The sequence below is a fragment of the Pseudonaja textilis genome, chromosome 8 (genome assembly GCF_049901715.1).
Source record: "Pseudonaja textilis isolate UNSWEBS1 chromosome 8, rPseTex1.2, whole genome shotgun sequence".
Taxonomy (NCBI): Eukaryota; Metazoa; Chordata; class Lepidosauria; order Squamata; family Elapidae; genus Pseudonaja; species Pseudonaja textilis.
In genome coordinates, this window is record NC_141997.1 from 41,204,105 (window position 1) to 41,228,377 (window position 24,273).

General features: G+C 40.5%; 1 protein-coding gene across 2 annotated transcripts in view; it reads left to right on the forward strand.

Moving 5' to 3' along the window:
* The window catches only part of KLF12 (KLF transcription factor 12), a 184,125-nt gene extending 161,920 nt beyond the window's left edge, over positions 1–22,205 (forward strand). Inside the window, exons 6-7 of one of the 2 annotated variants that reach the window (XM_026705313.2) lie at positions 19,076–19,116; positions 22,109–22,205. In XM_026705313.2, the coding sequence (XP_026561098.1) occupies positions 19,076–19,116; positions 22,109–22,162 (95 nt within the window). In that variant the 3' untranslated portion in view covers positions 22,163–22,205. Of the gene's footprint in view, positions 1–6,586; positions 7,472–19,075; positions 19,117–22,108 lie in introns of those variants that run through there. The other variant, XM_087938030.1, reaches the window with a different exon arrangement.
* The last annotated feature ends 2,068 nt before the right edge of the window (positions 22,206–24,273 follow it).

A 24,273-nucleotide genomic window follows, 5' to 3' on the forward strand; every position in this document is an offset into this window, starting at 1 on the left:
AAACTTTACCCTTCTCGTCCAAGGTGATATTGGTTTCCCTACACATCCCAGGCTTCTCTATACTGTTATGGTATTATGACAGGAAAGAGCTGTGTTGTGTTAGCTGTTGATCAGCAAAACCTCAGCGTTGTGGTCCTCCTCAGCTGTGAAGGAAGAAACAGCAACAATAGCAGCTGCTTCATTTGTTATTCCCCCTCCAGAGATACCCAGAGTCTCCAGTCCTGCGTAGACATGCCCTAAATCATGGTTTTATTTGCTCTTTGTGGTCCAAGTGGAGTGAATTTGGGGCATGACCCAGAATGCAGTTAGTCACCTGCATAGCTATAAGCGTTTCAAGAGAGCACCCGCTCGCCAAGCATAGGGCTTGAAAGATTCGCCTTTTGGATTCCATGCGGTGCGTTGAGTTGGCTGCGCACCTTAATTAAATTTCGTTAAGACCCAAGGTCATGTTCCAAGTTTGATCCTGCTGTCTTAGGCTCTGTGAAGAAAATGGGTGTGGTGAACTTCACTTAACAACAGCAATTAATGGGAGTTCAGTATGTGGGCATGTTTGGTGGTGGTTTGAAGAAAATATTAAATATTTATATTAAAAATAGCTGCCAAAATGACTAAGATCTTCACTGAGTTAGAATCGAACCTACAAATTATGGCTTGTTATAGTTTATGCTCTGGCTGCTGACCCCTGCGCTTACTGCACCTATACCTTTACTAACCCAGAACAACATAGTTCGGGCAATGTGGCCAATATTAAAGGGACCCTCTTACGCTAGAGTGGCATGGTAGCCTAGTGGTGAAGACAATGGCTTCCCAGTGGGAAGACTGAGAGTTCTTAGATAGCAGCAGATGTTTCTCTCTTAGGGTACAAAAATATGTATCTGCTGTGAACTCCTCATAGGCGTTAGGAAGGGTATCCAGACAGTAAATGCTCAGCTCCATCCAGTCACCCCAACTCTACTCTGAATAGGGATTACAGGGTCATAAAAAAGGAGAATAATTGAGTCCTCTAATGCTATGGGCCACCAACCCAGTGATTCCCAATTACTTTTGTCTTTTTTGTTAATACCAAAATGGTTTGGCATACCAGAGGACATGAGTAGAGGTACATCCCCTCTAATATGGAAGAGATTTTAACCTGGATTCAAACTTGGATGTATTTGTAACAGTCATCCAGTGGGCAGGGAGCTCAGATGAAAAGGCTCCGTGTTATGACTAATGCCTTCCTTTGAAGGGGGTCGTGTGATAGGGTGGACATCAGCAAATATCTTGGGAAGCAGTGGATTTAATAAATGACTCAACAGAGAAACCTCCATACATTGCTGCACTTTGACCAGCTAACAGAATTAAACGTTCAAAATTAAAAATCAAAGTTAAAAATTAAACAGGACGAAATCAGTACAAAATTATGACCACCAATTTAAAAAAATAGAAGTTAATCCATTAAACAAATGACCAGTAGCTTGGAAGGATTCTACTACTGCCACTTTTATATTATTTTATTATTTGTGTTTTTTTTTGTTTTTTGTTTATACTCTTTCTTTCTGCCCACAGGGCACTTACTCCAGTAGTAGCAAAGGAGGAAAAAAAGAAAAAAGAAACAGATTGTTCTGGCAGGAAAAGCCAAGAATTTACTAGGGAAAACCGATTCTTGAGCATGTAAACATATGACTCACAATCCAGCACAGAATTAAGCATTCCATATTCCATGTGATGAAAATATAAATCCTGTTTTGGATTGTGGCCATGATAACAGAGGGAAGAAACTGAAGGTGAGGCAGAGGACCTACCCTGGCCTTAAACATAGCATGTTTTTTTTATTAAAATTCAGTGTTAATTCTCCTTGGGGGCAAAAGGTTATGCCATGTCTTATTGCAAGAGTGCTCTCAAAGCTTCCTATTGAATTGAACCAAAGGTGCTTTTTCAAAAGCAACTGGGCTTTTTTTGTTTTCTTTTCTCTGAAAAACGTTTCACTTCTCATCCAAGAAACTTCTTCAGTTCTGATTGAATGGTAGGGAATGGAAGGATTTATATTCCTTGCGGTAATCTAGTTGTTAATACTCCGAAGGTCAGTCATTATCTCTGTGATAATTGTTGAGGCCACTTGGGGATTTATCTGTGCTAACCATTGGATAACCGCAAGAAATATAAGTCTTTCCATTCCCCACCATTCAGTCAGAACTGGAGAAGCTTCTTGGATGAAAAATGAAATGTTTTATAAGAAAAATGTTTTCCAAGAAAATCCAGTTGCCTTTTGGAAAAGCACATTTGGAGCAACCATGACCTGGAGGATTGAGAATCTTCATAGACATTGTTCTTTTGAAATAGTGTTGAGCAATCATGAATTGCATATATTTTATCTCATCATTTCTTTGTTCTCCAACTCATCACTTTCTGGTTTCTGATGCCTTCCCCTTTTTGAGCCTAAAAGACAGACTTGCTAGACAAGGGTAGGAAGGAATCCATTAAGGCTTAGACTAGTCCTAGGGTCTTCAAACTTGGCAAGTTTAAGCCTTGTGGACTTCAACTCCCAGAATTCCTGAGCTAACATGACTGGAGGAGGAATTCTGGGAGTTGAAGTATACAAGTCTTAAAGCTGTTAAGTTTGAAGGCCCCTGGGCTAGTCCATACCCATCCCTAAGTTATTAAACTAAATTGTTATGCAAAGTTTAAAAATCTATTCCATAAGTCAAAGTCAGTTTAACCTTGTACATAACAAGAGCCATGGTGGCGCAGTGGTTAGAATGCATCATTGCTATGTAACTCTGCCCACAGCCAGAAGTTCAATTCTGACTAGTTCGAGGATGACTCAGGCTTCCATGTTTCTGAGGTCAGTAAAATGAGGAGCTAGTATGTTGGGGGCAATATGTTGACTCTGTAAACCACTTAGAGAGGGCTGTAAAGCACTGTGAAGTGGTATATAAGTCTGAGTGTTATTGCTGTTAGCATTAGCCCTATTTTTCTCCTTCATTAAATTGTCAACATTTCTGATATAAGGAAGAGAAGGCCATTTGTACTGAAAGAAATTCACAGGTGGCAAAGACGGCTAAAGATCCTGGCAATTTCAAAGACCAGGTTCTCTATCCATTTATTGTAAATCTGAGTTTCTCATAAACTCTAGCTTGTATAATCCCTGAACTTCCACTTGGGTTCAGATGAACCTCCAGCGTAAGGTAACTCTGTTACAACAACCTTACAAGTTTTTACATGTCTTGTGTACGGACTCCCTCAGTGGATCTGATAGGCAAGGATGTAGGGACAGATAAGACATCTTTCTTCCTCTAATTCAGGATTTGCATTCGGAATCTCTTTCAAACAACACCTAAACAGACTCATAGATAGGTGTGAGGTGTGTCCATAGAGAATAACTGTAGTAATAAAACAACGGAAAATTAAATTCACAGAGGCAGAATCTAAATGAATACAACTTCCTAGAGAACAACCACCAGGAAGGGTTGTTCTTATTGTAGTTGGTGGGCTTTTTCACTAGTCCCTGTTGGAAAAGAGAAACTGAAGCAAGAATTGCCTTCATCTGATCAAGTCAGGCTAAGGACAAATACACAGGAAGAGACTTGCTAAGAAGTCAGTCTTTACTAGTTCTTTCCATTAAACATATGATTGATTATATAGCGCTACTACCTATCTGACTAACCTTGTGAGGCTCACCAGCTAAGCAAAGACAGCAAAGAGACCTGGTAAGGCTTGGTTGGAAACTCCAGGAAAGTCAAAAACCATCCCAGCAAGACACCCAAATATTATTGATATGAAACCTATATTGATGTGGTCAAGGAATCACCAGGAGTGTCAGATTAAATGATATGTACTGAACATATTTGATCATTTTAGTCTAAATACTCGGGCTACTGACCCCATAGTCAGGGGTAGGCTTCAAAAATTTTAGCAAAGGTTGCTGGGTGGATGTGGCCATGGTGGGGGTGGCCTAGTTCACCTCCTGCACCGCGCTGGGGGTGGGTGAGAGGGGGGCATTTGTGCTTTCCCTGGACTCTGGAGGCTTTGGTCGAGCCTCCGAGAGGGTGAAAACAGCTTCCCTGGGCTTCAGAGGGCCTCTGGAGGCAGGAAACCGGGTTGTTTCCAGCCTTCCAAAACTTCCAGGAGGCCTGTTTTTTCGCACCCTGACCTCGGTGCTCACCCTGCACTTGGGGCCTCCTGGGAGGGGAGGGGTGAATGGGGAGGGGCCAGCCAGGAGTGGGATTTGGGGGTTCTCTGAAACTCACAGAATCTAAGCTAGGGGCTCTCCTGAACTCCTGTGAACCCCCATCCCTGACCTTAGTATTTATATTTCTCTCTTGATGTGCATGGCTCCTTCCTAGGTTAGCTTGTCTCTAAAGATCCCACAAGGACCTTCTGCCGAGTCATATGAAATCCTGATTCATTTGTCTGGCATAGCTGGCCAGCTGTTTGTGGTGAGGGTATGTCATAGTACATGTCTTGCCATCTGTCATGGAGTTTAGGGCTATTCTTCTTCCAGCTGCCAAATCCTTGCACCCTGTGCCGTGGACCTCCAGATACAAATTAAAATATTCCAACCATCTGTCCTTTTTTGGCTATCGGAAAGGAGAAGCTCTCCCTGGCAGGGCTGCAGCCCACGCTGTTGCTACTATTAATGTATTGTGGTCATTTCAATCCAGGATCTCATCACTCAAACTGGTGTTCTCAGAAGCAACTGTTTTATTTCCCTGTCAGACAGTTGTGCGATGCTAATGATAGAAACCCCAGCCCATAATCTTGCTTATTATACTTGGAATTTTGAGGAAATCTGGCTTATTCCATGATTGTCCGTCCACAGCTTTTGTTGGCTTTCAAACGGGAATCACAAGAAAGAGGAAAAAAGTGTTCTCAGAAGAAGAGCAAGGGCCAGCTCTGGGAATACTTCAGAAAAGACACTTTTCTGAGGATATGGAAATCTTTGCCCTCCCTGTCTTACCCAGTTCAGAATCCCAAGATGCAATTAGCTGGCAAATCTCACCCTCCCAATCTACAGGTTCAGTGATCAAAGCTGCTGGGCTTAGCCAATTTACAGTTGTGTTTCCATTGTGATGGATCTCTTGCAGTACTTTTCCAACATTGGATGGTACTACATAGGTGGAATCTATGCCAGATCTCCCTTGGAGCCAGTTCACGATTGCGACTGGTTTTGACCTCAACAGCAGAGTCATAGCAACGTAAATCCAAATTTGGAAGGTTGTTGAACAATGACCTCCAAATGTTGCGACTGGTGTGTGTGTGTGTGTAATGGTTCAGTGGTTAAAGACACAGAGCTTGTCAGGTAGAAAGCTGATAGCCTAAGTTCAAGACCCAAGCACCTTGCAACAGGTGAACCAGGGGTGGGCTCCTATGGGTTCACACAGGTTTGGGCAATCGTCTAGCTAAGATTCTGCACAGTTCGGCGAACCAGTAAATCCCATTTGTGGCTGGCCCTGCCCACCCCACCCTGCCCCTCCCAGGAGTCCCCATGTGGCCCATTTTGGATACCAGGTGAGTACAGGGCCCACACAGAGGCTCATGGAGGGTGAAAGTTGGTCCTCCCAGAAGTTCCAGAAGGCCTGATACGGGCCTGTTTCCAGCCTCTGGAGCACCTCCAAAGGCCGGGGAAGCCATTTTTGCCCTCTGGAAAGATGAAAACATCACCTCCCTACCATGGTGCAGGAGGCTGACTAGGCTACCCAGCAGCTGGGCAGAGAACTAGTTGCTGAAATTTATGAATCCCACCCTGAGGTGAACTCTCATTATTTGCCCCAGCTCATGCCAACCTAACAGTTTGAAAGCATGCAAATGCAAGCAGATAAATAGGTACCACTTTGGTGGGAAGGTAATAGTATTCCATGAGCCTTTGCAGCATAGCCGTGCTGGCCACATGACCATGGAAAATGTCTTTGGACAACACTGGCTCGCTTGGCTAAGAAATAGAGATGAGCACTCCGCCCCTCAGTGAGATGTAACTGAACAGGGAAAACTTTACCTTTCCATTGGGACAGGTTGAGGCTGGAACCCAGCAATCATGGGTTTTTTTTTTATGAAGTTTGGGAGTGCTGTTTTAGCATTCTATGAGTTCGGGGAGAGTTGAATGTTGGTCTTTATTGCTTTGATGTTCTTATCACAGCTGCTCTGACCCAGCTCATTAGATCACTGGTCATATAAGTCTCTTAAATAACTAAACCAGTGGTGGGATTCAATTTTTTTTACTACTGGTTCTGTGGGCATGGATTGATGGGGGTGGCGTGGCTTGGTAGGCGTGGCAGGGGAAGGATACTGTAAAATCTCCCCACCCCACTAACCTGCTTTCTAGCTCCGTTCTCCTGTGCAGGGAAACCAAAGAAGACACAGCTGATCAATTGGGGCTTGGGAGGCAGAGAATAGATGGGGACGGGGCCAATCAGAGGTGGTATTTGCCGGTTCTCTGAACTACTCAAAATTTCTACTGCTGGTTCTCCAGAACTGGTCAGAACCTGCCGAATACCACCTCTGAACTAAACTCTATGCGCACTTGCATTTCTGGATTTTCAGGATATCACCTACCACCCGCTCTGAGTCCAATAATGAATCCCTCTTTCTCTTTTGCTCCCTCCCCTAGGAGAGAAACCGTACAAATGTACCTGGGAAGGATGCACATGGAAATTTGCTCGCTCAGATGAACTCACGAGGCACTACCGCAAACACACAGGAGTGAAGCCGTTCAAGTGTGCGGACTGTGACCGAAGTTTTTCCCGTTCAGATCATTTGGCATTGCACCGCCGAAGGCACATGTTGGTCTGAAAAAAATGCTACCTTGTCTATATATATATGAGTATATATATTCATAGGTATATATATATATATATATACCTATGAAATATATATATACCTATGAAATTTCAAGAGCTGGGTCTCTTTTAACTACAGTGCATTCAGCAGGACTGAATCCTGTTTTGATGGTGTTAGCACAAAAGGAGCATTTGGTGTTGTCCCACATTCACAAAGAAGCAGGAACGAGAATGCTACAATCTTTCCTCCCACCTTAAGCCGGCTGTCCAGCAGAGGCCCGAAAGGCGTTACCTTTTTGCTGAGGATAAAAGCCGAAATGCATCGAGATTGGGCATTATTTTCTAACCCGCGCCGTTTTCAAAAGTATTTATGGCTTGTATTTTATTTTTATTTTTCTCTCAACCATCCCACTTTTTTTTCTCCTGAAGAATTTCTGCTATTTCGAAGACTGGATGTTTTCCTAAACGATAGAAAAGAGCAAGTCCTCAAGAGCTTTCTCTCTGTTTGCTGCTGCTGCTGCTTCTTCTTATTATTATTTTTTTATTTGGTTGTTGCTGTTGTTGTCATTATTCATTTGCTCCCCTCTGTTTCAAACACTGCAGAATATCATTCTGCCCAACGATTTCCTAAGCCAGCTGAACAGACTGGAAAGAGAAGGGAGTTTTTTTTTTGTTTTTTTTTTTAAATTAAGCTCCTTGAAGTGAAGAAAAAAAAATTCTCAGCACACTTATGCAATAAAGATGGTGGTATTTGTACATATTTACCTCTTTCTTGTTATGCTGGACTTTAGAGGCCATTAATTCTTCTAAAACTTCCTAAATCTTTTTCTTTTCTGTTTTTGCTGGAATCTGTAAAACTGGCATCCGTAATATTTCGGTGTGAAATTCCCTGTTTTATATCCATTTGCTTACTCTATAATAGAAAGAGTTCATTAAAACCAGACTTGGACACATAATAGAACCAAAACTGATGCCATCCTTTCTAAACCAATGTATCAGTTCTCAGCATATTTCCCTGAAAGTAACAGATTTTCAACCAGCCATCTCTTACTCTTGGGTTGCTCTGTAGTTGATTAACAACTGCACAGGAGAAGCAGCGCCATTGATTAGCCCTGTCCATGCGTTGGCATGATAAACCTTCCATTATATGGGAGTGGATCCTTGATCAGAATGGGATGACTCACCACAACCAATTCGCTGGGGGACAACTCAACTAGTTCAAACAATTTAAAAAGTATTGCAATGTTTGCCCTTCACTTTTCATTTTGTCCCTCCTTTAGTATCCTTTCTTTAATGATTTTATTCCATCGTGTGAAGAAATTAGTGCAACTCTTGCCCTGATATTAGTGTAACTCTTGTCCCGCCGCGAGTTTTCTGGTGAGTTGCCCATGGCAAGTTGGCCACAGAGAGTTGTCTTAAACGCTTCTTGATGGTGCACTCTCACATGTTCATCCATTAATTGATGCTATAATTTGTATAGGCTCTGTGTGTGTCTCTGTGTGCGTGTGTGTGAATTGTCCCACTCAGTTGACCCCTGTGGTAGAATTGTACTTAGGATTGTAGCGTCTAAGTTTTGAAGTGAACATCCTCTGTGACCAAAAAGGAAATTAATGCATCAGAATAAAGAAGAGCATTGAGAAAAAATTTCAAAGTACTTCCCAGCCCTAAAACAAAGGTCTGGCAAGAATAATTTTAAACTCACTCCATGGAGTTACGATATAGGGCCAGTGAGATTTAGTCATCGTTAATTTGGGCTGGGCTGGGCAGAGGCCCAGGTGGTTAGACAAAGAACCATGGCCAGGGATTCCTGAAATAGGTAGGGGGTGATGGAGCCACTGGCTCCCCACGCACGTCAGGGAACCATTTTTAGAGATGGTATAAAAATGATTCCAAAGGATTTTAGAAAGAAGTGGAAGAGTGGGCATCCTTCTCCTGAAATCTCCCCAAGAAATGCCAACCATTGCACCCAGGCTAGAAACAGCTGTTTCTTTGCTCTCGATGAGGCAGACTGACGTAAATGAGTAAGCATTTTTGTGGGCCACTGTGTCGAAATAAGTAAATGTGAACTGATAGCTCTGGTTTTTCAGTCTTAATTAAGAAGGTTCAGAATCAAATGGTAACCATCTGTTCATACAACTGGGCCTTTGGAACTAGTGTAGAAGGGATGGGTGGCCACAGCTCAAATACATATATGCATATGTACATCTTCATCCCATAATCTTTTCATCTGAGCTGCTCACACAGCCATGTAGATCAGGGTTCTCCAACCTTGGCAACTTTAGGACTTGTGGGCCTCAACTCCCAGAATTCCTCAGCCGGTATGGCCAGTTGCGGAATTCTGGGAGTTAAAGTCCACAAGTCTTAAAACTGCCAAAGTTGGAGAACCCTGATGTAGATTATCTTGGGTATACAAATTATCAGTCAGGTTGGGTAGCTTAAGTTCTCGGTTCCCATCTACCTGGTTCTAATTCCCTGTTCGATAGAAGACATAGTTGTCTTGAGCTAAAAGATTTTGCTAATTAGGGCCGTGAGAGCATGATGAGCTTAGAACAAATTAATGATGCATTATAAAATGCTACATGAACCCTTGAACCTAGTGGTCAAAAACAAAAGGAAACATTAAACCAATACAGGTACAGCAATTCATTTAGTGACAATTTGAAGTTACAACAGCACTGAAAAAAGGGACTTATCACCATTTTTCACCTTGTAGTATCCCCATGGTCACGTGACCAAAATTCAGACACTTGGCCACTAACTCATCTATTTATGACGGTTGCAGTGCCTTAGGGGTCATGTGATCTGCTTTTGTGACCTTCTGACCAGCAAAGCCAAATGGGGGAAGCCAGATTCACTTAACAACAATGTTACTAGCTGTGGTTCACTTAACAACTGTGACAAGGAAGGTCGTAAAACAGGGCAAAACTCACTTGACAAATCTTTTGCTTAGCACAGAAATATTGGGATCAATTGTGGTCCAGGACTACCTGCACTGCTTCTTTTATGACAGTAGGTTTCTAAATTTATTTGGAATCATTCATCCATCTTGAACATCTAACATATGTAAGCTATTCAGTCAGTCAAGGATTCATCATTTTTTGAACATAGGAGCAGAATCAAAGCATCCCGTGCCAGTAGCATTGATCTTTAGACTCAGTTGTACACTTTTAAGATAACTTTGTGCAGCCTCTAGTAGCCATTCCAGAAAGAGTCCATTCAGACTGCAGAGGTCTTGGGGCATTTTTCTATCCATACCAGTGGGCAGGTTTCAGATGAACTTGGGAGTTTTCAAGTTCTGCAGGTTCTGTTGCTTAACTTCCTCTTAAAACCAAGAGCTCTTCTGGCTGGTTGATTCCCAGGTCAACTCTTATGACTTAGTAGGTTGACCAACTTTTCATCCTGGCCCCAGCAAGACCAAATTAAGTTCGGAGTGATGGCAGGGAATTCCCAGAGGAGTGTTTTTCTGTCTCCCAAAAATCAGAATCATCTTGCCTTTGTAGACCTGTGGTCTTTTGAACTATTATCTAAGAAGAAAGATGCAGTCCTGTTCCTGTGGAAGATTTGCTCACTAGGAACATAGATTTATCTTTAAATGTGTATGGAAATTCTCAGTCATCCAGGTCCCAAAGTGCCTTTTTTCAAGAGGCAACTGGACTTTCTGGTTTTTCTTTGAAGATGTTTCACTTCTCATCAAGAAGCTTCTTCAGCTCTGACTGGATGGTGGGGAATGGAAGGATTTATAGATAGATTTATCTTCCCTTTTATGAGAAGGAGGCTGATGCTGTGGTCCATCAAACATTCTCCTGTATTTCCTTTCTCTTTTCAGAGAAGAGAAATAGGAAGGGAGCTCAATTGCTTCATTTTTACTCAGAGATATTTCCTGAGCGTTTAATCAAAAAGCATTGTTTCAAATCTGCATAGATTAATTTCATCGTTGACCTAATCACTTTATCTCATAATCAATAGGAAATGATCCTTTGAGTTGTGTTGGTCCTTGGAAAGCAACAGTTGCCCAAACAATTTAGAGAAAAATATGTGTATCAAACAACAGAGTCACAATTTAATTGTGACCCTATAATTCAATAAAATAATTAGCAGCTTTCCTATTCTCCCTGCTGTGCAATTGACAATTTCTAAATAAATTAGACCAGAAGGATGTTTTCTATTCTTACAATTCTCTGTTTCCTTCTTTCTCAAGACTGAGTCAAAAACAAAGGATGCAATGATCAGTCTGTCATCCGCCAGTAGTTTCTGCTCACGCTGGTCCATACATCTTCCAAACTGGGGCATAGTTTAGTTTTAGAGACCCGATAGGGAAGTTATCCTCATCCTAGCCTACCTGAGCACAGGGAACCTTGGTTAGTTCTCTAGAGAGTTGACCTTCATAGGGCTGTTTGGTGCTTCATGTTCAGCCTCCAAGAGGTGCTTCAGAGCACACAAAAGTTGCACCCTCTGCCTACCTTAAAACACCTGGATCCAACTGATTCAAGGTGTGGCAGGCAGGAGTAATATTCACAACCTCCAAGCTTTTCTGGAGATGGAATCCAAAGCACTGATGAGTTTTAATACATCTCTTAGTTATCAGTACAGGATAATTTTTAGAAATTTACATGTCTGAGGGAGGACTGTTGAGTGGGAACTATTTTGACTAACCCATATTATAAGGATTCTTTCTGATGCCTGTTTTTTTCTTGTTGTGTTGATGTTGTTCCAAGGTTCATGGATTTTCTTGAACTGCGGCTGCACCGTAGAAAGATTGCCTTTGTTGCAAACCTTTTAATGCCAGTGTTATCTCCCATATACCATTTTATTAGCCGATCCAATCCGTTCGGATGGTTCAATAAATTTCAGTATTGGAAGTTTTCCATGAACAAAGACAGTGCTATTCTGGAAGAACTGCTTCTCTTTGGCAGATTAATTAGCAGGCAAGCAAATTGCCTTCACAAAAGAAAGTGTGGAGGTGTCGAATTTCTTTCGTTAGCACTACTGTTAAAAGTAGCTTTCCACCAGAATAAAATTCCATTAGGAATGATGACATAATGCAATGGCATCTCTTCTCCGATTATCCGTTTGTTAAAACAGAATGGGGAAAATTCTCTTTTTTTTTCTGTCATGCTACTGATGGTTGCATTGCTTCAAAGGGAATGAAAAACTCTGTGTAAAACCTCACATAAAACTTTACAGGTAAAATTGGATTGTTTGGTTTAGAATTTGCAATTTTCAGAAGCGTTCCCATGTTGGATTATTTGGTTCCAAATTTGCAATTTTCAGAAATGTTCCTGTGAATGAATGCATTCTCCTGTTCATAAATTACAGCAATTAAACCCCACTGGTTTTTTTTTTTTAATGTACAGTTTTAAAAATTAAATTATGATGGAATGCTAGCACATTGAACCCCACCAACTAAAGTGGATTCCCCAGATTGTTTCAAGACAGATGAAAGGACCATTCAAGGTCTGTTCCTTTTCAATCATGTTGAGCCAGAAAAAGATTCACTCTGCTTGTCCCTTGACTCTGGGAGAAATTGCTACATTCCAGAGCATCGTGTCACATGGTCAATATCTCTGGTGCCAGAGGAAGACTGAATGTCCTGCTCTCTGGAGATTCAACTTATATTGAATGCACTCTGGGACATCCCATGATTACTGGACAAAATTTTCACCATAGAGATGCAATTTCCCAAGCATACAGAAAGGTACTTCTCCAATTATCTTCCAGTCATAGGGTCCAGGCAAGGAAGTTCAGACTGATGAAAGCAGATTGATTGTATCATAATATAAGCCCGCCTCTTTCCTGCATCATCAGTCACCTGCCCAAAATGGGAGGAGTCTGTGCTGCTGATGAAAAGAGCAAGATCTTACAGATGCTGCTCTGAAGTTACAACTTAAGTTGGCCCCAGCATAATGCAGGGTTTCATTCTTGACCTCATTGCCTACCCACTTATTTCAAAAGTATCGAGCCCTTTGCAAATGGCCCACCGCAATTTCTGAATTAAGAAGCATTATTCATGCATTGTGGTTTACTTGAATGAACTCATCGAATGAATCTGATATCAAGGGGCTGGTGGTATATTGGTATTGGGGAGCAGGGAAGATTCCTTGCATAAATGTATCGGTGACATGGTTATACAGATAGTCCTCAACTTACAATTGTTCATTTAGCGACTGTTCAAAATTGCAATGGTGCCGAAGAAAAGGGGACTTCATGCCGTTTTTTTCACACTTATGACGGTTTGTAGCATTCCCCCATGGTCATGTGATCAACATTCACCTACTTGGCAACTGACTCATATTTATGATGGTTGCAGTGTTCGGGGGTCATGTGATCTCCTTTTGCTTCCTTCTGACAAGCCAAGTCAACACGGAAGTTAGATTCACATAACAACAACCGTGTTACTACCTTAACAACTGCCACCGTTCAAGCACGGTGGCAAAAAAGGTCGTAAAATGGGGAAAACTCACTTAACAGCTATCTCACTTAGCAACAGAAATTTGGGGCTTAATTGTAGTTGAGGACTACCTGTATTTATGTCAATGAGCATCCCAGAATCTGTGTGCAGATCTATGTTTGTGTAAGGTTGTGTTTGATAACAGTTGAATTTTTGGAGGAAGATAAATCATGAACCTTTTCTGGTTTTGTTGGGAACAAGTATGCCAGTTAATATCTTTGGCCCTTTCATGTTTTCTGGAAGAGCTACCAAATGCTCTGATTTTTAAGCCTAATGGAGAGTGGGTACCCTCATCAAAACATCCTGTGTCCCTCATGTGTGCACATTGCTGATTATTTGCATGTATGTGATCTGAATTAAGCTTCAATATGGCTTCCCAACAGAAGTTGGAACTAGCTCTTCTATGGGCATAAATTTCTCCTATCTGGAAACCAGCTTGTAATTCCTGTATTATGCCTTTGCCTGTGTTTTATAGATGAAGATGTGTACATTTAAGACTGCTATATTTTCACAATTTCATTAAAATATCTGTAACTGTGCATAGTTTACTCAATAGGTCAAGCCCGTTGGGACTTTTTCCATATGTTGATATCAAACTCACTGCAGTAATCTGTTCATATTTTTTTTAGTATGAACTTCAAATATATGGATGCTGCATCTTATAAAAATACAGGGGTGGGGGAACAATTCAGAAAAGCGAATGGAACATATTTTGCCAGACTTGTAAAAGTTACAATATTCTGTAATATATATGTTATAGTGAAGAAGTATTTTCAAACAGACAGTTTTTCACAGAATGTAAATAATGGAAATGAAAAGTGTTTTGAAACAAAGTTTTGGTTGTCATCAGCAAGAATATGCTCTGAAAATGCAGTGTGAAACCTTTATGACACAATTAACTTTTTTTTCTTTAAAAAAAAAAAAAGCGGGAAAGATTGTTCTAGTTTGTCAGAGCCCAATCCTTTCATGTCATGTATCACGGAAACTTGGTTTCATGTTATCTGAGATAGAGTCAGGAAATGGTAGAAAGAACCAGTTTTAATTTCCGTAAACTGATTTTTTTTAAAAAAAAACCTGTCAAAGCATAAAGCTAAACTCTAAAAAATCTGCTTCCCTGAAGTGATTCCAAGCACGAATGCTTTGAAAAATGGACCTATTGAGACTGGAAATAGGACAGAGCAGTAGTGGGCATCCTACGTTCAAACAATTCATGGATACGCTGTGCACATTGTCAAGTGTAATGTAGCTTCTTCAATCTTTCAACATTTTGACTTTTCTTTAACACAATAAAATCTAAGCTTAACTTTCCAACCTTACCAGCAAAGAACTCATAGAGGGCATGTCTAGTTTAATGAAAACAAGGACCAGGGGTGACATGATAGCAGTGTTCCACAAGGGACTTCCACAAAGAAGAGGGAGTCAAGCTATTCTCCAAAGCACCTGAAGGCAGGACAAGAAGCAATGGATGGAAACTAACCAAGGAGAGACACAATCTAGAACTAAGGAGAGATTTGCTGACAATTTATCAGTGAAACAGCTTTCCTCCAGAAGTTGTAGATGCTCCAACACTGGAGGTTTTTAAGAAGAGATTTCAGACAGCCATTTGTCTGAAATAGTATACAGTTTCCTGCTTGAGGAGGGAGTTGGACTAGAAGACTCCAAGATCCCTTCTAACTCTGTTATTCTGTTGCTTTGGGAAATTTAGAATCCTGTCATCAGCTGTGTGTGACATGCTTCACTTCTCACTAGATGGACACACAAACATCTGGGAGGAGAGAGCTGTAGTTAGGTAGGTGAGAGAGTACTTAGGCCAGGTACCATCTACCTGATGAAGGGAATTCAAGTCCATCTAATATAGTAGGCAGGGCTCTACAGGAAATGTTCACCTCCTGTAAACTCCAGTTTGATAATCAAAGGAAATAAAAGGAAAGGGATGATAATTGAGGAATGGAAGTCGTTTTGCATCTGATGTCTTCCAATTATAAACAATAAATAGCAGTATCATTCCTATCTCTGTTCTTACAAACAGGCTTTCTAGAAAGCATGAATTGAAGACAATTCAATGAATTGTCAGATGAATTGAAGATAATAGTCCTATACTCCAGTTAAGTTCATTGGAGGCTGGCCAGTCCAGACAGTAGATATGTGATAAAAGACCTTGTTTTTCAAGGTAACTTGTTTTTAGAGTAACTGGAAAGAGAGAGAGGTGAATGGACAAGGTGGAATCAAATCTGTTGCACATATTGCTTTGAAAACTCACAAGTTTTGATCAGTTAATTGGAAAGATGGTTGTATTGAGGCTGTATAATTTTCATTGTAGAATGCAGTGGACTTTTAAATAATCATTATTCTTCTGGGTTTTCTTCTGTTCACTGATCAATAGACTCCATCTGCAAAAAAGGCAGAAGGGAGTCTTAAACAGTTTTGAAGAGCAAATGGATTCTTAGCTAGATGCTTTGTGAGACAGAGCAGGTACCTGCCAAGCTCATATAAATAAAGATTAAAACAGAGTAGCTTCATTTGTAGGCTCAGATCTTAAATTGTTCTCCCTCAGAAAGAGGGAGGAGGTATGAAATTATGCACAGCTTGCATACAATCCTATATGTAAGGATCCCAGAGGAAAAACTCGCTATTTTAACTCAGCAAATAAATGCATGGATTCCATAATAACAACAATAATAACCGTATGACTATCGGCTAACAAATTTCTTCGGGAACATTTAACAATCTACACAGGTGAAGTGCTTTGAAAAGTGCCTGTCTATGAACAATAGATCAGATGGGGATGAGCCCTATTCTTTTTACGAAGCAATAAACATGCAGCTGAATTGTCCTAGAATATTGTTTTCAAGGGGGAGGGAGGGGGAGGGAAGATTACATGGGGGTTCAATGCAACACAGCAAATCACCAAGTGCCATTTCTCTGCTTCCTTCTGTGTGACAGTGTTATCCCAAGGAGATGGGTGGGGTTTCTATACAGTTAGAAGACAAAAACAAATAGAGAAAAGGTTTTTTTTTTTTTTCATAAGCATCAGGTCATACTAAACAGTGGATGCATATCATTTCTAATTCTTTTCATTTCTCACTCTTCTTAGTGTTTTCTAATGTTGTCAAATCAGCCGGTCGTGAAGACTAAGCTAAGTCAATTGAAGGCAACCCTTAAAACTCACCCCTGCAAAAATAATGGCTTGCAGAAAATGGCCATTTTCACTTCATGCGAGCTAGTAGCTGGCGTGAAATCCAGTTGCCCTTCATTCAGATGACCAGTTTATTTTGGGATGAGTACTCACTTTGGAGTCATTTTCGTGGGTTCTGTCTATTTCCACTTGATCGAAGTTGCAGCAGAACCTTACCAATGCTAACTCAAGGAGTAAGAATCATGTATTCTGATATAGAGAAGACAATAAATACTGCCAGATAAATCCTCTTTCTCATCAGTTTACTAAAATTCCTTTCTCTAGCATCTTGAAATATGGTAGAATGAAACAATTGTCAAGAGTTAGTAACTTTACAGGGCTGATGTGTGGGGTTTTTTTTAACGGCTTTGCGTTAAGGAAAGAACGAATATTTTTTAAAAAAGTTGCCTAATATTGTGAACAACTCTTAACCATTTCATATTTTGGGGGGGAAAAGGCCATTATCCCACATGATAAATAGAAGTTGTCAGGTTTTTTCTTATCTAATTTTGCTGGCTTACTATGTATACAAAGTGATTTCGCCATCTTGTTTGTTTGTACAAATAAGGCATCATGGAAAATGGAAGATAGGTGAACCCAAAGCTTGTAAAAATCATGGGTGGCTTTTGATCAGGGTTGTCCACATAAAAGGTGGAGCATTGATCCCATTGTTGTGGCTACCATATTGCCTTTTTTTTTAAATCAGCCCTTGTGGATACCTCCATTAATGTTCCTTTCTGTACAGAAAAAAAAAAATGAGGGTGCCTTATATGGAGGGAGACTGATTCCTGTGCCTCTCCATCCTTTGAGAGAGGAGTTTTTTTCAGTTTCTTTGAGACATCTGGACCCCAAAGCCTTTTGCATAAAAGCGCAGTGACCCTCCAAAATTTTTATTAAATTTGGTCCTGGCATATTCAATGTCAAAGAATCTAAGGTGCACTTTTGGAGTCCAATTCCACAGGACTTTCTCTGGCGCCATTCTTGACTAGAAAAGCACAACCCAGCAGAAAGTGTCTAAATAAATAAATCTTGTTCTGTAAAGTAGTGTGTCAAAGTGATGCCCTTCTCCACCCAATTCCTATAAGGAAGTCCCTTGCAGACGTTTCTAAATTCAGCTCACAATGTCCTTAGAACTTTGTTTTTGCCAGCATGGGACTTCAAAGAGGCGAGGAAGCTGTTGAGCATAGCACTCATGGTAGAGTCAGTAAGATAGACTCAGCTTACTTGGAGAGATCCGCCATTTTAAAGGCCTCCTCACAGGGTCGTACTATCCATAGGTTTCTTTTGCTATGTGTGTGCGTGTGTGTGTGTGGAAGAAAACTTGAGAGTGTTATCCTTTTAGAGTGGGCATCTGCTTCTACAGGTGACACTGAATCTCAACTTCCATTCTGCACATCACCACCAACATGCTGGCTAAGGCTGAGAAGAGAGTGGGTTTTTCTCTTCCCCAGCAAAGGCAACAATGATGTAAAGTGATTTGAAAGTGAGGAAATCAAGACTGGAGAGGTCATGACATCACCCAGGACAGAAAAGGCTTTGCAACCTATTGATCTTTATCCAGACATCCAATTGATCAGACATTGGCTATTAACATGAGAGTCTGTCCATCCATTCATCCCAAAATAGTCACCAAATTATTAGTTGTGCCAGTACTAGCAACAAAATTACAGCTCCTCCCTTTTCCTTTGTTGTTTTTCAAACGATTTTAAGAGCTGACATTTTTCTTTTCCCGGGGAGGAAAAATGGCATTTGATTTCCCAGTACTTTCTTCCTGCACGTTCTAGGCTACGTAGCAGCTAAACAGCGCCTACGTTATAAGTTTATCAATGATTATGTACGTGTCATTCTTGTATTTATGTATAGTGTATGTATTGTAAATAAGCTCAGAGCTTTTTCTCTTCTTTACTGTAAAACAGTGAATTTTATTTTTGGTTTGTTTGTTTGTTTGCCCAATGACCATCGTAATGGGGATTCCCTCTAAAGACAAGAACCATCAGCAGACAATTAACTTCATGAACAAGTATTAACGTTTTTAATGATGTCTCAGACCTAATTCTGTTGGTGCATTGCTCTTATGTATTCCACTTCCCTATGACTTGAGCTGTGAATTGAAATAGAATTTAAACTTTTAAATGTATGCATTGGTATAAATATCTGAATGGAGGCATGAAGGATAAATAAAAGCATTTTGTATGGAATGTTTCTCTCCTGACCAATCAATTATTCCATTGGGTGGCTTGCCATTTGTTATACATCTGTATTTTCAAAAAAAAAAAAAATCCCATAAAAAACATTTGACAAATACTTGTTTTAACTTCCTTCTCCTAGCTCTGGGCTCCCACTTTGCAAAAGGAGAACCTATTTATTCATTTATTTATTTGTATTCCACTTTCATTATTTTTACAATGCAAACATATCCAACACTTCTTTTTCCCCCACAACAACAACCCTATGAGGTGAATTGGGCTGAGAGAGAGTGACGTGGCCCCAAGTAACCCAGCTGGCTTTCATGGCTAAGGCAGGACTTGAATTCACAGTTTTCTAACCTGATGCTTTAACCATTAGACAAAACTGGCTCTTAAAGGGAACGAACAGTTTGTACCTAAAGGAATACCCTCATTCCTTTTTTTTTTTTTTTTTGCAAAGCCCTAGGACAACTTTTGGGTATGACTAACCTTACGCTTTATCTGTCTATAGAACATTGTAATTCTTCCAAGGACTTCCAGGAGGCGTCAAAGGTAAGTTGTCTGTTGGTTCGCAAAACTCCAACTGCCTTGGTCGAACGAGATTTTTTTTCCTTCAAAAATATATTGTGTTTAGTGGAGAATAGAGAAAGCAGAAAAATGAAGAGCTGGCAAGTAGATTTGGCTCTTCTCCAGACAAGAAGATTTGAGATTGTCTACAAGTGCTCTGTACAGTTGTTCCTCTGAGGAATCACAAGACAATGGTATTCAATAGTTCCAGAGCTCTGGGAGGTGAGGCAATAGCCATCTTGTTAGTACTTTCAGAAAGACACTTGCATACTACTTTTCTAATCATTCTTGGAAGTTGTTTGTTAACTTCTTTTTTGGCTATTAGGAACCTTTTGATCAACAAGTTTTATAATTCCAGTTGAGCTTTCTTCACTCCTTAGCAAAAGAAGTTTTAAATATAAGTTTAAGAACTTTTAAAAAAATTGGAATAAGCAGCAAAGGATGGTTAGAACTTTGATTTTTGAAAGTTATAAACAGACTGAGGGTCCATGTGGATTTGAAATAATATTTTGGAATTAATTATAAAAATCCTTTCCCATGGGAAAATGTTTTTGTTTTGAATTCTTGTTAAAAAATATAATAGGTGAGACTTTAAAGGTTGGAGACTAAAGGGAACCAGAAGAAACTAACAATTATAATTAAAGGAGATTTTGTGAGAAAGGAAAAAACAACATCTAGTTCCAGGACATTATTTAAAAAGAATAAATATCAAGATTGTTAAAATTAAAAGGAAGAAATATAAAGTTGGCTTATTTGATCAAAGTTAAAATAGATATGTTGTTATCTCTGGTAACCCTTAAATTACTTTTGCTGATTGGGACTGAGCAGCAAAATTTAAAGATTTGTTTACATATGAGAGATGAAATATGAGAAGAAGAGATTATTTATTGTATTTCAAGAAGGGTGGCTGATAAGTTACTAATTTTGTTTATACTTTTGTCAATGGAGGAAGTCATTTCTTTATATATTTATTTCATGTTTCTTTCCTTTTTTTCTTTTCTATTTTTTCTTTTCTATGCTTTCTTTTTTAATTCTTTTATTTTTTTTGTTTGCATTAGTTTTTATCTTTTTAATGGCAATGTTTAATAAAAAAAAACCTACAGGATAATGCTCATAATACATTATTGTGCTGCTTAATTATATGAGTATTCTGAGTTGTTTTTTTACCTACAATAGCTGTTTCTTTCATGTAAGACATAACTACTCCCGGAGTTAATTAAATTAGAGATGGCTTTTTTTCCCCTCTGTCCTTTTTTCTTCTAAGGATCACACAACTAGCTGACACACTAGTCCTCATGTTTTTCAATTCAGTGCCCTGCAGGACTAGCTAAAGCTGCTACGTGCCAACAATAGCTCTATTACTGCGGATTTACTGTAACTGAAAACTGACAACAGCTTTTAAAACACAAGATGGCATTCAAAACCCCAAAGGAAAGATGTTTTTTTCCAACTTCCAGATGTGAGGTCTTCAAATCCCAGAATGCTCTAATCCATGTGGTCTTTGCTGAGAATTCTGAAGTTGTCCAATTGGGAAACGTGAACATTCTGTGCAATTGTGGGATTAATTTTTTTTTACTAAGGGTTCTGTGGGTGTGGCTTGGTGGGCATGACAGGGGAAGGATACTGCAAAATCTCCATTCCCTCCCCACATCACTAACCTGCTTTCCATCTCCATTTTCCTGTGCAACAAAAGAAGACCCAGATGATCAGCTGGGACTCGGGAGGCAGAGAATAGATGGTGGCAGGGCCAGTCAAAGGTGGGATTTGCCGGTTCTCTGAACTACTCAAAATTTCCGCTACCGTTTCTCCAGAACTGGTCAGAACCTGCTGAATAACCACCTCTGATTCCATGGCTTCAAGAGGAAGCAAAAGAGTCTGCTAGTACCACAAGCAGCCCATTCAGAGGAGGATCCAGGGAGCATTCAAGGAAATCTGGAACAGTTTCAACAGTTTCCAAAATTTAAGGATTGCCACGTCAAGTGACAACGGATACATGTCATCTTGATATCCCTGTTGAGCCTTTGTTTCCAAAAGAGTAGGCCCAGTCAGTTGCTAGTTACAATGTACTGAATAATTATTATGTTGAGAAATGTAATTGTGTGTACATGTGTGTGAGCTATGTGTACCAGACCATCACTGATGAGTCTGCTAAAGTGTAAATAATGCTATATGTAAACAAATCCTTTTTAAAAGCTAAACTGTGGATTTAAAGGTACTAAACTAAACTAATGTAAGCTAAACTAATCTAATTTAAACTAAGCTAAACTAAACTAATCTTAACTAACCTAAACAACCTAAGGTAAAGTAAACCAAACCAAACCAAACTAAAACTGTAAACTAAAGTAAAATAAAAGATCAGGACTAGTCAGCTTCCTGCTGCTTATGGCCAAACCCTGCCTATAAAATGATTGCTTTTCAGTAAAAAAAAAGAAAGAAAAGAAATACAATCATATTCTGTCTGTCCTTTTCCGGGTGATTATTAGGAGAACTTTAGGCCAAGATCTAGCCTTCGGTCTACCACTGATTGGCCTTTGGGATTTAACTGAAGGAAAAGCCACCCACAGAGTCTGGGGGAGATGGAGGTGGAAGGATGGTCAAAAAGTTTAACCCTACTTTGACTTTGACACAGAGCCCAATGTTTTGAGGAGAGAATCGGCAAAATCCAGTTGTCGATGCGAGCTTCTCCATCTGTTTGTTTGCATTTGAGATTGTGGTTTCTCTAATAAGGACCAGAACAATAGCCCAATTAACAATAGCCCACAGCATTTGGCTTTTATCAAAATCCCCCTTAAAGCACCGTCCTATGGAGATTGTAAGGAGACTTTCGCGGACTGAGCTACTGATTTGTGGGAAGGCAAAGTAGTCCCTCAGCCCCCTTATGTAGTGAGTGAATGTGTGTGAATGCCTTCCTGACAATAGATTAATTGTTCCACTTGATGGTCTCTTCTGGAATTAATCTCTTTCTTTTCCCCAACAGGACCTTAACTCCAAACTGCATCTCTTCCCATTTGGTCCAAGTTGTCCACACTGAACACCCACACAAGACCCTTCCTGGGAAGATCCTCTCTCTCTCTCTCTCTCTCCAATCCTACATCTGCCCTTTGATTAAACAAAACAAAAAAAAATGTGTTTTCCCTCTGGGTCCTGCACAACTTGAATAGCTCACAGCAGTTCACATGCTGTGCATCGTATTTCTGTTGTTCTGTGAAACAAAGCTGGAGCTGAATTTAACCATCTCTCCTAAGGTAGCAGTTGGCAACTGAATCCAGTCTCCAAAATGTTTGGCCCATGAAGTAGCCCTTCAGAAGATTCTTCTGTAGAAGAATCGGTGAACTTTCTCCTCCAGGTTCTTGCACAGCAGTGACCTCCGGCTTAGATCATGGATGATGGGGGTGGCTTTGGCCACATGCTTACATGTTAGGGCTTCAGTTCAGAGGCTGTATCATTCAAGGTTCAAATGTTTTGAACAAGCATGGAATAGAAATGTGAAGCTGGCTTTGGGCTACCACGGAAGAGCAAAAGTTCACACAACCAAGCTGCTTCTCTTTCTGGAATACCAGCATACTTTCCTATCATAAAATCAAACTTTTTTCCTTCCTTCCTTCCTTCCTTCCTTCCTTCCTTCCTTCCTTCCTTCCTTCCTTCCTTTTTTCTTTTCTCCCTCCCTTCCTCTGTTCCTTCCTTCCATCCTTCTTTCTTTTCTTCTTCCTTCCTCCTTCCTTCCTCTCCCTCCCTCCTTTCCTTCCTTCCTCCCTCCCTCCCTTCACTTGCCCTCTCTCCCTCCCTCCCTTTCTTCCTTCCCTCCCACCCTCCTTCCTTACCCCTCCCTCCCTCCTTCACTCCCTCTCTTCCATCCTTCTTTCCTTTCTTCTTCCTTCCTCCTTCTTTCCTCCCTTCCTTCTTTCCTTCCTCCCTCCCTCCTTTCGCTCTCTCCCCCTGTCTCTCTCCCTTTCCAACTTGCCTCCCTCCTTCCTTCCTTCCCTCCCTTCCTTCTTTTCTTTTGAACAAGGGCTTGCTGAGCTCAGCCCACAAGTCCTTGTTTTCCACCTGCCAGGTGTTTGATAACCTCCCTTTCCTTCAAGGCAGGTATCAAATCCAGAGTTTTTTGAACTCTAATGGGTTGGATCTTGACTTAGTCAGCCATGAGCTGACTAAGAGGGGTGTGTGTGTGTGTGTGTGTGTGTGTGTGTGTGTGTGTGTGTTATTCATGCGTGCGTGCATGTGTGCATGTATAAGGCATGCATGCAAGTGTTGAGGAAGAGATACAGGCCTAATTGTCCTGAAAGCTGTATTTTAAGCCTTTATTGTTTGTCTTTTGAGGTCATATAGCATTTCATTAAATGCCTTTTATAAAACTTCTCAGATAAAACTTTTTCTTCCCTGAAGTGCTTTCCCCCCACCCCACCCCAAAAAAAGTTGGTTTCTGCCTGAGCCCAGAATATTAACAAAGAGAAACCCATAATAAAGTTGAGTTTTTGCAAATGTCAATAGTGAAACCTGCCATTTGATAAGCCCTATAAATTGCTCCATACAGGTTGTTGTTTAATCTTTATATACAGGTGCGCCTCAAGGTTATCTCCCTTGAGGGGGCTTTTGTGATTTGTTATCTGCTCTGCCTTTTATCAGCAAAAGCATTTCCCCTTGTAACTTTTATGGCTCTTTCTTTTCCATTTCTTGTGAAGGTCTGGTTACCACAGGAGTCCGCTTTAGTTTCCAGTCAGAAGCCATGATGTCTCCATGATGTAGCCTTGTTGAGACCAGTGTGGAGTTTTATTAAGTGCTCCATCACCCTCTCGTACACCTCATATAGTTTGACGAAAAGAAGGATGAGGGGTGACATGATAGCAGTGTTCCAGTATCTCTGGGGCTGCCACAAAGAAGAAGGAATCAAGCTATTCTCCAAAGCACCTGAAGGCAGGACAAGAAACAATGGGTGGAAACTAACCAAGGAGAGAAGCAACCTAGAACTAAGGAGATATTTCCAGACAGTTAGAACAATGAATCAGTTAAACAACTTGCCTCCAGAAGTTGTAAATGCTCCAATACTGGGAATTTTTAAGAAGAGATTGGATAACACTTTGTCTGAAATGCTGTAGGGTTTCCTGCCTAGGCAGGGGGTTGGACTAGAAGACTTCCAAGGTC